The 15,032-nt window shown below is 41.0% G+C and overlaps 1 protein-coding gene across 4 annotated transcripts in view; it reads right to left on the bottom strand.

Moving 5' to 3' along the window:
• pcdh17 (protocadherin 17) overlaps positions 1 to 4,535 on the bottom strand; it is a 55,427-nt gene extending 50,892 nt beyond the window's left edge. For 2 of the 4 annotated variants that reach the window (XM_019262354.2, XM_027281465.1), the window contains exons 1-2: positions 3,745 to 4,535; positions 401 to 2,990 (exon numbers count right to left, since the gene is read on the bottom strand). In XM_019262354.2, coding sequence (XP_019117899.1) covers positions 401 to 2,683 — 2,283 coding nt within the window. In that variant the 5' untranslated portion in view covers positions 2,684 to 2,990; positions 3,745 to 4,535. Of the gene's footprint in view, positions 1 to 190; positions 2,991 to 3,744 lie in introns of all 4 variants that reach the window. The other 2 variants (XM_019262353.2, XM_010740101.3) reach the window with 2 other exon arrangements.
• Positions 4,536 to 15,032: the final 10,497 nt, after the last annotated feature.

Raw genomic sequence — 15,032 nt, 5'->3', positions numbered from 1 at the left:
ACCCCTCCCTTCCTGCTTTTTTTTTCTCTGTGCTCCTGGGCCTCTCTGCCTCTGCCTGTCCTTATCTTCTTTTTCTTTCATTTTACAAAACAAGGGGCAAACGTTGATACAGGGAATGGGAGCTTTCTGAGGGGTTGTGATGTGAAAATGGTGGCATAACAGTGAAGGAGGAGAGTGCAATTTCCCTTACCTGTATGATGGACATGCGGTTAGTAGGTGTGTCTGTAGTGCTGGTGACTGGGCCTGTGAAGCTGGTGTGGCATCCCACGTGGCCTTGGGGCACGCTGAGGTTATTGGCAGTGGGCTTGAGGTACATGACCTCTGACCTTGGTGAGCTGAGTGGCAGGCGTGTCTGGTAGTCAAAGTACATGGGAGAGGTGGCCAAGGAAGGGCTGCTTACCACATTCATCACATTCATGGCATCCCGCTCCTCCACCTCGCTCTGCACCAGCATGATGTCGTTCTTGTTAATCTTCTTCTTCTTGCCTTTTCCCAGTTGAGGGTGCGAGTACTCTGCAATGCGACAATTATAGGTGCGGATTTCCTTGTTTTCCCGTTTGCACTTAATTGCTATGGTCACCATAGCAGCGAGAAGCATGATGGATATGATGCTTAGAGTTACAATAAGAGGCAGGGACATGTCCCAGTTCTGATTGTCCTTCGTACGTGGCAGTCCATCAGGAGGACGTCCGTCCGAGGCCTTGATGATGAGCCTAGCGGCAGCAGTGAGTGTTGGCTTGCCATGGTCTGATACTCTGATGATCAGCTCCACGATGGGGCTTACATCATCCCAGAGTGGGTGGGCCGTTCGCACCTCCCCAGTCACTGGATCAATCTCAAAGAGGTGCTCCTCATTGCCATCTGAGATCTCATAAGTGAGCCTCCCACTCTCACCATAGTCATTATCCACCGCCCTCACTGTGGTGACAATGTAGCCAACACCAACATTACGTGGCACATGGATTTCAGCCGTGTCGTTTAGAAGTAGGGGGAGAACTATGACAGGGATGTTGTCATTGACATCCAAAACACTGATGCGCACTGTAGCATTGCTCTCCAGGTGAGGAGATCCGGCATCTTTAGCAAGAACCTTAAAGTCAAAATACTTTATTTGCTCATAGTTAAATGATCGCACTGCATAGATGGCTCCATTAGCAGCATTCACATTAACATAGGTGTTGACATCACCCCCGCTCACATTGGAGTTGACTATGCTGTAGTACACTGTGCCATTCTGGCCAAGGTCTGGGTCATGTGCCAGGACTGAACCTAGGTACTCCCCCGGGATGTTGTTTTCAGGTATTTGAAGAAGGTAAACTGACTTGGTGAAGCGTGGAACATTGTCATTCTCATCCAGAATCTTTACAGTGAAGGATTTTGTGGAGTTCAGAGGAGGCATGCCATTATCTTTAGCCACAATGGTGACATTGTATTCATCCTGCACCTCTCTGTCCAAGGGCCTGTCTGTCACCACTGTATAGAAGTTATCATAGTTCTCTTCAAGTTTAAAAGGGACATTACCTAGCACTCTGCACTGAAGCTGCCCATTCCTGCCTGAGTCCTTGTCTGTGACACGGACCAGGGCAATGACGGTGCCTGGAGGTGCTGCCTCACTGATAGCTCCCTGTCTCACAGACACAAAACCTATAGATGGCCAGTTATCATTCCTGTCAAGCACTTTAACAGTGACTTTACAATGGCCTGGGATTGGATTGGGACCTAGATCCTTTGCCTGGACGTCAATCTCAATAACTGGGCTCTCCTCGTAGTCAATTTCACCCTGAATCTTTATGACCCCTGTCCTCGAATCTATGGAGAAGAGCTCCCGGATTCTCTCTGGGGCATACCCACTAAAAGAATAGACTACTTGTCCATTGTTGCCCTCATCAGGATCAGTAGCGTTTAAATCAATCAGGACTTTACCAGGAGGAGAATTTTCAGGAATTTCTACAACATATGAGGGCTGATCAAACACAGGGCTGTTATCATTGGAATCGATAACTTTAACATTTATCTGCATGGTACCTGACCTAGGATATTCCCCACCATCAGTGGCTGACAAAATGAGAGTGTGATGGCTTCGTTCTTCTCGGTCCAGTGGTCGTTGAATAACTAATTCTGGGAATTTAGTCCCGTCCCCACGGGATTTTACCTCTAAGGAGAAGAGATTGTAGTCATCGCGTGTTATCTGATAGGTTTTCAGGCCGTTTTCCCCTGCATCTGGGTCATGCGCGCTGGTCAGGGGAAAGCGTGTCCCTGGCACTGCGTTTTCAGAAATGTCAATATCAATTTGATCCGAGGGAAACGTGGGTGAATTGTCATTAATGTCCTGAATATCTATTTTGATCATGCAGATCTCCTTGTCATTGGCAAACACCTCCATGGAGAGCTGGCACTTGGGGTTTCTCTTGCACAATGTTTCCCTGTCAATGCGCTGTTTTGTGTACAACAGTCCGCTTTGCGGGTCCACGTCGATGAGATGCGGAGCTGAGTTCTCCAGCACCCTAAAGTTGGCTTTCTTACCCTGTCCCTGACCAATCTGTTCGAGTCCGAGTCTGGCATCTTTGGCAATGTTCCCAATCACTGTCCCCGGACCCTGTTCCTCCGGGACAGAGTAATTCAAGTTTTTCAATGTCAGGGCTTGAGCCCATAGGAGGAGGAAAAAGAAAATAGAAAGATACATCCCCACTCCGTAAAAGCTGCTATAATCTGTGTTATGTTTACAACTCCTTTGACCTGTTGATATTTTGTTCAAATTTGGTTTTTCTATTATTCAGAATCAAATAAAGAGTTCTGTTCATCATGTGAGGCCTTGGCATTTGTCTTTATGGATTGTCTTTGCTCTGTCTCTCTCTTTCTCTGCCTCTTCCAGCAATCTGTGGTGTCGAACGCCTAATTTATATTCAGCCACGCGCCCAGACTCATCTGAGCAATAATCGCGATCCAGTCTCCAAACAGAATAGTCATTGTTTAGTGTTCACTCATACCACCTATGGAGGAAACAGAAAAGGATACATTTGTTATAATGTATATATGGCAATTAGTAAACCAAATAAATATAGACTCAGCTATATTACAACCCTTCTGCCAGTAAGACATCAGATCTACCACTGAGCAAGAAATGAAACAGGGCTCATGCGTAATTCATCTCCACAATTATGGGGGAAGCTTGTCAATTAGTTAACCTTGGGAAGACACTCGGCGCAGCCCTGATACACAGGAATATAGTGATTCCCCTTGAAGCTTATTTACTACTATTATAAAACACAAGAATCAGAATGCAGTTTTTCATGTTTTGATGTAATACACGACCTGACCCTGGCGTAATGATCTCCCATTCACACATTATGAGAATGCTGACTACAACTGTAATAGGGCAACTTTAATAGTATGATAACACTGCAAGTGTACAACTGAAGATGGCTTATTGTGGCGACTATTTGAATAAGTGTGTATAAAATGAGCCTCTTACACGCATTAACAAATCCGCATAATCCGGATATTCACAATTAGCCTTATAAAAAAAAAAAAAATCGGAAATGAGCTGCCAACATCTCAGCACAGCCGCGTAATGCTCTCCACTGATGCTGTCTGTATCTCTCTCTCTCCCTGCGAGAATCAACGGTCCTTGAAAGAAGCTGTTGCATCCGCATGCATAGGGATGGTTGTGAAATAGCAATCGCAACAGACAAGACTTCTACAACAGAAAAAAAAACACGACATAAAAAAAAGGACAAAACTTACCCCAAAAAAACAAAAACAAAAAAAAAACCCAAACTGCTGTAATAGTCCGAGAAATATGTAGAAAAATCAAAACAGTCAGTTCCAGCAAGATTCAGGGAGAGTTTCATCCCCAGACCACTTCACTAGGTACCACCCGTATCCTCTTTCCCCTTCTCTCTGTGCAGGCAAAAAAGCCACAAGCCTCCGATGCACACGCAGGCTACAGTGCAGCGCAGTGGAAAAAAAAAAAAAAGTGCTCCAGAAAAGTATGACTGTAATGTCAATGAGCTGAAGTCCTCCCCGCTGTCTGATTAGGATGCAGCGGCTCGCCTTCTGCCTGCAGTGAGTCACCGTTCTTCAGGAGGAAAAAACTGTTAGACAGAAATATGACTCTATGAGAAGACAGGGGGAGAAAAAAAAAATCCAGACGAGTACTAAAGGTAGATCCAAAGTGGATATTTAAAAGGCGATCAGTGTTTTTTGTTTTTTTTTCCCCCCGTCCGAAACACAGCGCTGAGTGACTGATTCCCGTTGTGGCATTTTGTCCTTGTCCGCCGTCCCCCCCTACCCCCCGTCAAAGTCCACACACACAGCAACAGAGAGAGAGACAGCTGCTGAAGAGGTGGTCAGCAACAATCCCGCATTCTGGCACAAGTCTCTCAGTAGCAATCAGGAAAGAAAAAATGTTGATTTTCTTAAATATATACGCACTAGTCACACAGTTACTTAGTATTTTCTGCACGTAAAACAGCCCTAGGCGCACTGAACGCTTCCTCTCACTGACTGAACTCCGGACACCGCATGGTGCATTAAACATTGTCGCTACTCCTCTGGCAGCCAATGAATTTGAAGAGGTGGGAAGAGAAGGAGGGATTCAAAAGTCGCTTTGGGTACAGACTACAAATGATTGGTGGCTCGTAGCTCACCGGTGGCGCATCTGTTTTTTTCAAATATCACACTTCATTGTTGTTTTACAATAAAGGAAACCGTGCGCGTTGGACATCCTTGCCAAGAGACGCGTGTAGCGGTCACACTGAAGTGGTTTGAAATTTCAGTTAAGTCATCTATCAAAAAGAAACGGAAAAAAAAAAAAAAAAAAAAAACGGACAAAGCGGTTTGAATTCAGTGAACTGAATGCAAAGATCTCAGACTTTTATTCTGAAATTCATTAACGTGTTGAGTCTAATAAGAGGACATGTCCACTAGTATTCATAGAGAGGCATATATAAGTAATTACTGGATTGTTTGTATATACTACACATCACGTTTCCTACATTTAAAGTGAGATAGGCATTTTCCAGATCTGTGTTTGAAGTCTTTTAGTCAAAGTACAAACTAATTTACATTATCATGCAGGTCTCTTATGCCACCCGAGTAGTAGCAGTAATTGCATTTACACTTTTGTATGCAATTAAAAGTGTTGAATACCTGTAAAAATGATATGAAGGAAAATGATGAGAGATTTGGAGTTGATTATTGCAGCAGGTTGACAATGACACGGAACAAATTTTCATGTAATACTCGAGAATGCAGATTCTCGAGTATTATTCTTCCACTGTTGTACATGAAAACTTCTATCCATAGTGTCTTCTTGTGTTGGAAGTACAGCTGAAACAATAAGTCAATCAACAATAAAATGATTAATAATAGGAACTATTTTCGTAGTTGTTGTCAGCCGTGAGCAGATTTGCTGGTTTCCATTGTCTTATGTGATAATGAATTCAATATTTATGTGTTTTGAATTCTTTGTTCGACAAAACAAGGAAATTGAAGACCTCACCTTGGACTTTAGGAAATTGTAATGGGTGTTTTTTATAGACCACACAATGAGAAGAGATTATTCAATAACGGAAATAGTCTTTAATTGCAGCCTTAATTGGAGAGTGTAAGGAAACACACTGAACAGTTCATGCAAGGTGAACACAACAGTAATTAAATCTTTTGAAGCCATCTTGCTTTGTAGGAATATTGCCAATCACTGAGTCTCAATGTCATCCATATTTGTATATAAAAACATATCATAACTAATTATATATCAACAGAAATATCAGATCACCGTCCTGTTTTTTGACTTAACTGTTGACACAGAACTGTGATTTTGTCAGAGTTTAACCATGCCCTTCATTTAGTATTGTCATTTCAACATGTCAGCTTTGTTCAGTATAATCATGCCGTGAATCCATGTATAAACATGGGTCTCAACCTCTTTGCCTCTCTCACTGACCTTTCTCACTGACAGGAAGGAATGACAAGAGTGTCAGAATCTTTCGTTAGTCAGATGGCGACCAAAGCTCATTATTAAACAGCAGGTTTGATGTACTAATGTCAAGATGTTGATAACTGATGAAGGTAAATGTCACATCACTGTCTCTATTTGCATATAGTGTGTGTGTGTGTGTGACTTCTGTCCCTCTGTGTGTCTATTTAAATGTGATGCATATTTTGATCATTAAGTCCATCTTATTCATAAGTCTTCTCAGGTCGTGTTGGCGTTCCTGGAATTAAAGAATTTGATGACAAAATGCTGAGTAACAATGAACCAGATGTGAGCGTGTGTGGAAAATAATTTTAAAATAATTTAATCTGCTATTGAATGAAGTCGAATGATTTTTTCTCAAGACTACATTGTTCCCACCCCATTCTTTCTATTTGCAGAAATAACATGTTTACTTTTTTCTCTCCGACTAGAAATGCTGTACACTGAGTTTAAACAATGCCAGTAAAATCACCTGCCTTGGTGAAATGTCACCAGTGCTGCCTGAGATAAACCCAGCCATTAGCAGCTTTCTTCATTAGCCCAATTAAATGGCCCTCAGGAAATGCACTGACAGAAAGTGTATTTGGAATGGGCTGCTGGTGAACAGCTGCATTAAAACTCTATTTCGTAAATTAAATTTCAATCTAATGGCAATGGCCTTTCTTCAGGTGGAAATAAGAGAATGAAGGCCTCTTCCTGCCTACACTATTTAACCCATTCCTGAATTCTCTTTCTTTCCCTTCCTAACACTCAATGATTTCACTTCCTCTTCCCTCGAGCAATAAAAAAGTGTTACACTCTTTCATCTTAAAGGAATTTAAACCATGAGGATGGACCATGAGGAGTCAGAGTGTGAGCTTTTTCTCTGCTACCTCTGTCAGAAAAAAGGGGAGGGTGGAAATCAGAGCTGACTTTTTACACATGGAGAGTTTTCCCAGCAACTGTCACCTCTTTCCCCGCTACTTTTTACTTACCTGTTGTTTGTCTCCCACATAAAATTGTTTCATGTTTCCATCTGAATCTCTGCCTCTTTTCTTCTTTACAACGTTCAAGTGTTTGCTTTCTTGGAGGGAGAAGAGGGAGTATCACCTTATTGTTTTCCTCACTTTGCTGTGGTTCGGCAGTGGAGAAATACTGGTTTCCAACACAGTTGGAGTAGCTCTTTGTCTATGCCTGTGATTACATGAAAGCTGAGACAGTAACAGTGATGATATTTTTAAGGATATGTGGCTCTTTTATCCTTCAAAGACATGAGCCTTCTGTACTGTACATTAGACACAGCACTCATGCATCATGCTGTCTGACTGCACTGAGCTATTAATATTAATCTCTTTCCTACAGATTTTGATGCACTACTGAAAGTTACTTCAGCCTTCATTTGACCCCCATACAGTATATTTTACAGGTTAATCCCCACGCATCTAAAAGAGTCTGTTGAAGCTGTTGTTCCCTTAAAATTTAATGCCAAACCTTCGACTTTAACTGACTTGAAAATAGTGACATTACATAGGATAAGATCTTGTTCCTCTTTAACACACTTGTTTCTTATTCTCTTACTGTCTTTATTCTCTCTTAAACCATTGTAGTAGATAAACGTTTCAGTATACTTTAAATTAACTAGTGTTGTCCAAACACTTGTCTAAAGGCAAAAGTGTTTATACCTGTCTCCAAATGCTCCAAAGTAAGGTGGACTTGATTGTATGCATGTAAGGCAATGAAGCAGTTTTGTGGTGAAGGGGAAAAAAAAGTCGATGAGACACAAACAATTTCTTTCTTTTAGGTACACTGATACCTTAAATTGCCATGACTGTCAATGAATCCTTTAATAACAATAAATGCAAATGCCTATTGCAGTAAAACGTTATTTTGATAGTCTGCCTATAGATATTTTTTGCAATATTACAATTGTTTTGTTTTGTCTGTAGATGATTAAAAGATTAATCTACCTCTAGACAATCTCTAGACAAATCAAGACAATACCCTAACTGATATTTTTTGCCCAAACCAAACTTTTACTTTTTGTTTGTTGTGAAACATTGTTGAATCTAATAAGCTGCTAAAAATATTGAGTATTTGAGCATTTAACCAACAAGGTCAAAAGGAAGGTTGGAAAGCCAAGTTAGATGTCAATGCATTTACCCATTCAGGTAGCCTAACAAGGTATGTTTACTGTGTCAGTCAGGTATAATAGATGTTAGTACTGATGAGCATAAGGGTTTGCTGTTTGAGTCATCTATCTACTGTCTATGCATATACCTGTCTTTCTTTCTTTCTTTCTTTTCTTCCAGCTCTGTTTCCATCTTTGCAACTGAGCGGCTTAAATCCCTGACCTAGCTTAGCAGTGTCATTAAGCCTCAAGAAAAACAAAGGTTTATTCAAAGAGGCAACAAACGCCCTTCATGTCCTTTGCATTGTGTGTGTGTGTGTGTCTATACACTTTGTTTCTTTTTCAATGTGTCTGATTTCTGATGTATCTTTACGTGGGCTGTAGGTAGGAAATGCTTCTTGTACACAGTTGATTGGACATGGTGAATGTGTTTAATGATGAGCACAACCTGCATCTGTTTGTAGGCCTGTTTCTGTTCATATGCCTGTGTGTGTTTGTGTCAACCAAATGTTCACAGTTTGCACGTTCCAAGAAATATTTCCTGATCAATGCTCACTGTGCAAGTGATTCTGCCTCATCACGATCTTCACTGTTGGATTGTGAGCCATAATGGGCTTCAACAGGTTGACGGCAGGATCATGGATTTTCACAGTGAAACAGCTTTTTTTTCTCCTGTACTTCTATACTGACACCTTGAACGCATACATAAATGCTCTCAGCATTCTCTTAGTGGAATAACACTTTATTCCTTGAACGGAACATCACTGAGAGAGTGAATTATGATCGTCTCCTATAGCTTTTTAGCATCATCTAAAGAGCCAAATTGTGTTTAGCCAGCTGAGACTGGACAGAGGAAATAGAGTGCAGTAATGAGGCAGGCTCATGGTTAGTTTGTATTTTATTCACCCTGATGTGCAAATAATTACCTCTCCTCTCACCTGCAGAGCCAGGTATCGTGCTGAGACAAGGAGATGAGACTAGCAGCTCCCATTGACATAGGTGGGCTTTTAAACGTCATCATCAACATCAAATGATACACCAACACACATAAAAACGTTTTTTTTAATCATCATCCGCTGCTTCAAATGAGACAAAGTTCCACATCTTTATCTCTTCGGTTGCCAACATAATTTTCTTCTTGATCAGATCTTTCTGTTCTTTCATGAACAGTTTCAAATCCTATGCGAGAAATCAAGTTGAGGCGTCATTGTTATTGGCACTAAACATTTACACCTTTCCCTGCAATTCTATTGTTTTACTTATTAGTATTATGGAGATTAATTAAAGCAACAGACAGAGATGTTTATTAGAAGCAGAAACAGCTTACAAAAGTGACAGAGGAGGTCCCCTGACATACAGCGCACAGACAATAGCTTTTCATCAACACTTATTAGCAGGATATTATCTTTTTCTTTCCCTCTTTCCACCTGGCAATATGAAACTACTCAGTCTAATAAAGGTTAATTTTCCCGTGTTCATTGAGCAAAGTGAATGCAAACCAAAGCATTGCTGTACACAGTCTCACAAGAATGTTAGGAAGATGATTGTGATATTAATATGCTTTTGAATAAGTGGTTGCACTCGTGGTCTTTTGGACAAAAGTGATAAATAGTAATGTGTGACATACTGCAAGGTGTCTTCAAAAGGCAATACAGTATTGGTTTAAACTGGTTTAAATTGAACCTGTTGAAAAACTCAAGTGAGTATAGAAACTATTAAAACACTTTACACTTTCCCTTTATTTTGTATGTTCTCTTAGTTGTTTCTGCAGCCCAAATAAAAGGCAATAGATGTTGACTGAGCAATACAACATGTGTAAGCAGGAGTCAGTTAAAAAAAACGAGTTTTATTAACACAAACGATGAGAAGTTCAACAAAGACAACGTCAGCTGTCTGCACGCACCCATGAGCCATATTACATTAATAAACTGTCACCTGCTGTGAAACAGTTTTACCTTTACTTCAACCTCTTGTAAGTGTTCCTATAGGATCCAATGATGCACACCTGTTTTCGCGATCAGCAGATAAACTGCAACATCAGCACAAACGCAACCGAAAACAAGTGCGCTCTATTATTTGTGTAACTTAACTGAAAAAATCGTACCGAAACAAGAGAGTGAGATTCTTGTTTTAACATTTACATAAACCTGCTAATGCTGGAGAACAGGGTTGTGTGAAAACAAAACAGGAAGCTGCTTTTTTTAAATTCAATGATGCAACACGAAACTACCTTAGATTTAAAGCACCACCTGGCCACCAAATCTAACCTGAGTTAGAGAGTTATGTCTTGTGGGGAGATGAATATTTTTAGGAATGTCAGTGAATAATGTCTACACTGTACAAATATGTTTAAAGTTATTCCGTCTCATCTAATTCCTTCTTTATATGATAAAAGGCAGAAATAAGAACATGGACTACTTTACATCAAAATAGGTCAAAGTGATTTTCTACGGAAGAGATAGAATCATATGGGTCACTGCATTATTTCTGGAAATTCAGAAAGAACAAGTGTTGTAGGATTGTTGAAAATTACCAACCAATTTTATATAGGTGACCTCGTAGTGTGTCTATATTTGGGTTTCATTGGGCTTACTGTATGTGGAGGGAGTGGATTTGTCGCTCTCTCTCCCTCTATTTCACATCTCATTTCACTTTATCTGGACTTTATCGTCCTCTCTTCCTCTCTACATGGCCGATTGTCTGTGTTAGCTGCCCATGTCTGTCAAGGCTAGAGTATTATAAAACAACTGTAAATTAGCATTTTGAAAGTCATTTACTTGTCCCATATTTTGTAATAAAATCACAAGGTCTTGTTTTAGAGAATTTGGTATAATGACTTTTAATTACATCTAACATCAAACAACTTAGTCCTAATTATCCCAAAATGAACTATTAATTATTCTTTTCTAAACAACAACAACAGTGAGAAGCATTGTCATCTTGATTTCCGGAGATTAGGGATTTGAAGGGATCTTAGATTTCCTCTTTGATGTTTGGCTTCGACTTGGACTCAACTAGTCCAGCTCAGTTTATCTTGTCTAAGGCAATTTTGACTCTTGGGGTGGTCACAGTCTCACCCCCTTTAGCTCCCCCCCACCCCGCCACGTCAGCTGCTATCGCCTTCTTTCTATCTGTTCACTACACCAACTACTCCTCCTTCCATCTTGTCTCCTTCCCACTCGGTGCCCTCTGTCTCAGTCACCCTGTAGTGAACAGGTGTATCTGTCTCACTCCTGATGAGTTTATTACTCTGAAGTGTCTCCATAGTCCCCGTGGACCCCCTGCCTCCTAATACGCTTAGCCCTCACAGCTTATGTCAGCCAGAGTGGGTGGTCTGATAACGCTCCACTTGATCAAGCCATCCGCATCAGGGTCCATCTGGACCACAGTCACTTTGGTCAGCTTGTATGTCAGGGAGTAGACACACAGACAGACAGACACCCACAAAGAGTAACCTTCCCCCACCCATTTAAGGTGACGGGAGTGACAGTGCACCGTGGTACCACGGCGACCAGCTTTCCAGACTTGGGGAACATTTCTACACAAACATTTCTTTTTTCGAAGATTAATGCAGAGTGACTCAGCTTGGTTCCTTCAACACATCAAGCTGCTGTGCTCTCAAGAGGAATCAGGAAGAAGGCCATTATGTATGCAGCAGCTAAACGACTGAATTCTCAGTTCTCTCTCAGAAACCATTAACCATTATATCCCAGGTTTAAATGAATAAAGCTTCTATCAACTTAAAGCTGTAAATGTCTTGTCAAAAATCTAAATAATAAAGCTTGGTAGTAGGATGAGAGTAATGGATTATAAAATATATTTTATCTCAGTAGTGCAGCTTCATGATTTTCAATTTAAACCTGCATGAAAGGAGTTGTTGGCTATAGAGCATCAAAAACAAGTTATAAACTCAGCACTGATGTATCTGCCGCTTTGAAATTCATAACCCAACATGAAGTAGCATTGGCATTCATTTGTGTGGAGTTGTGTTTCTGGCCACCTGGTGAATGGAAGTCCAATATTCACTTTTCTTCTAGCTCTGATCTGGTGGAGGAACCAACTGCTGGAGGAAACATCCAGGTCTTAAGCTGCTGTGTTAACAAGTTCTGCCATTTGGCCATACAGAGGATTTATCAGAGCCTTTTCCATGAAAATGACTACCTGCTAGCTGCATCTGAAATTTAAGCAGGTGGGTGGAATGATAGTGAATAGGTTCCAAGTACATCTGAAGATGCTTCTCCTTCATTCACCTTAAGTGAATGTAGCCATGGCCATGAGGAGTCGATGTCATCAGGCATACCCACTGTTCATTGGGTGTTCCGACCCTTAACCACAACACCCTCCCGGTGGTGTGTTGGCAGTGGTGACCAAGTCACTGCCCATCTCCTCCTCCTGGCTTCCAGCTTAACTCCTCTCTCCTGCTCCAAAACCAGCAAGAGGCTCTTTTTGCTGCCTCCCCCAGCCTTCGAGCCACTGTCTATCTCTCCTTCCCTGTCATTCCAATGGCTGTGAGCATTCTCCAGACTGACTGGGCAGGAAATCCTCCACAGCCGACCTCGGCTAGGAATGGCCATGCCTGCCATCCTTTCCCCCTAGTCATGCAGAAGGTCTTGATATTTGGTGCTCTTCTTTTCCAAGGCCTGTTCACACCCTTCTTCCCAATGGGACTGTAAGTTCTATGAGGATGATCTTCTTTCCCTTTTCAGACCACAGTACCATATCTAGCCTCAGGGTTGTCTGGTCTAAAAAACAAAACAATGAGCTGAAGGATGCTGAAATGCTCGAGGTTAGGCGAACTGCAGAGTAATCTTTTGCGGTGAACCCTCAAAAACTACTACAAGTGACTCTTGTTCACATTGCACAAACACATTTGATCCATTGCCAATCCAAAAATATTGATAATAGTAGCTTTAAAGCCATATTATATCTTCCATGGCAAGTAATACATTTAGATCATGACATCAGTGAAGCAATGAAACACAGACAGACAGTTAATAATATGGAATGGGACACACTACCGTGATACAGGGATGAGGATCGCATGTCACAAGGTGCTATTATGATGTATCAAGGTTCATAATGTGGTTTCATTGGAGGGGTTACAGTAACAGGGAAATGTGAGACTGGATCTTATTTTCAGTCCTAAAGCTACCCTCCATTATTTCTTCTTCACAGTACAGTATAGAAATAACAGCAAGCTAACATATGTACTGAGTTATCTACAGAGGCTCTGTGCTCTGATTCTGGACAGCACAAGAGGCAATATTTTGCTTCCCATCAACAGAGAAATGATCCAAGTCTCCACCCACCTTGTCTCCTTCACTCCTCTCTTGCTGTCTCACTTCTGCAGTTTTTTTTCCCCCTCTGTCTTTTACATGCAAACGTCTACCCCTGCCCAACCCCCCTCCACCTTCCCACCAGGAGATATCAAAGGGGTCGAAAGGAAGACAAAGACTCCAACCCATCCCCTTACAACTGTGCAGTGCCTTCAGTAAGATGTGCATCGTGCTGAAGTGAGAGTGCAGCACCTGATACTCTCAGAGCTGCTGCGAGTCTTTGTAGACTCTCAGGGCCTTGACGTATGCATATGGATTGTGTTCTCTATCAGTAGATGTACACAGCAGCAGCAGGAGACACACTTCTGACTCAGTGATGTGCCTACAGGTGTTACTCACAATGATGTTTCACATGCATAATAATCCGGGGTTGTGGTGCTTATATTAGGTGCATTTCCCACAAGCATCAGAGTTATTTATGGTGTGTTATTTGTTGGAGCCAAAGCTGCTTTGCACTCCCATAAGATGCATGGAGTGAGAAGTAATAGCTTATTTACAGTGATATGTTGTATTCAATTTACACTGTTTCCATTATCCATTCCCAGTGTTTTCTAGCTCCCCACAGACCTCATCAATTCTAAAAAATAAAAAATAAAATATAGAAAAAAGAAAAGTACTCTCTATACGTTATACCATAATTTCATATCTGGTTGTCCATGGTAACCCCCAGCCCCCTTTCGGTAGTTGCAGAATATCCACACAACTCATACTAAGCTGAGTCTTTGAAATGTATATTTCTTTTTTGTTGTTGTTCTTTTTACTACCGTAGATAATTCATCTAACACTTTTAAAATACATATGTTTAATTTATGTGTTTAACCTTAAATAGTTCAAGCATTGTAAAAAAGAACACCCATCTGCTAATAGGAATGGGGAGGGAAACACATTAGCACCATCTGCTGGTAAGTTTAGAAGAGCCTTTATGTTCCATTACATGATACCCACGTAGTCTTCATGTGTGGACACTGCAAATGCTTGAGCCAAATGCAAATTATATCATATCAGCTTCAAACAGTTGAAAAATAAAAGATTTATATGAACACTATCTATCTATCTATCTATCTATCTATCTATCTATCTATCTATCTATCTTGTTTACCTCCAGGAAACTGCAATAAATTGTACTGACATGCTGTCATCTTGCGTTGTAGATAAAGTGCTCTAATTAAGAGCAATCTCAAACTGGAGCTAATTAACCAGATAATAAAGAATTCTGAATATCAAGTAAATTATGAATTCACTTCCAGCGTGTTCATGTAATTATCTCCAAATGCATCCTTTTAAAAATCCCCCTTTACCTGTTTGAAAGTGCTTCACGTTGTATATAATAGATCAGCCCATTTGCAGGGGCATTTACAGACTGCTAATAAGCCTTCCTCATGAAAGTCACGAATTCATCTCCAAACCATCAAAGACATCAATGCGACATAACCAGCCTGTCTGCGCACATGCCACGGTGCCCTCACCATGTGATTTGTAGGGATTTGTTTGATTTGTGTCATTCTTAATGCTGTTTCCGTGTCTAACATGGAAGTCTGATTCCAGTCTTCTTCTTCTTGTACAGTTTTTATTTGTCTTTGGTTATAATTCTGTTGTGTACCCACGAGAG

This window comes from Larimichthys crocea, chromosome VIII (assembly GCF_000972845.2).
Source record: "Larimichthys crocea isolate SSNF chromosome VIII, L_crocea_2.0, whole genome shotgun sequence".
Classification (NCBI taxonomy): domain Eukaryota; kingdom Metazoa; phylum Chordata; class Actinopteri; family Sciaenidae; genus Larimichthys; species Larimichthys crocea.
The sequence above is the reverse complement of the archived record's forward strand: the minus strand, read 5'-3'. Positions and strand labels throughout refer to the sequence as shown.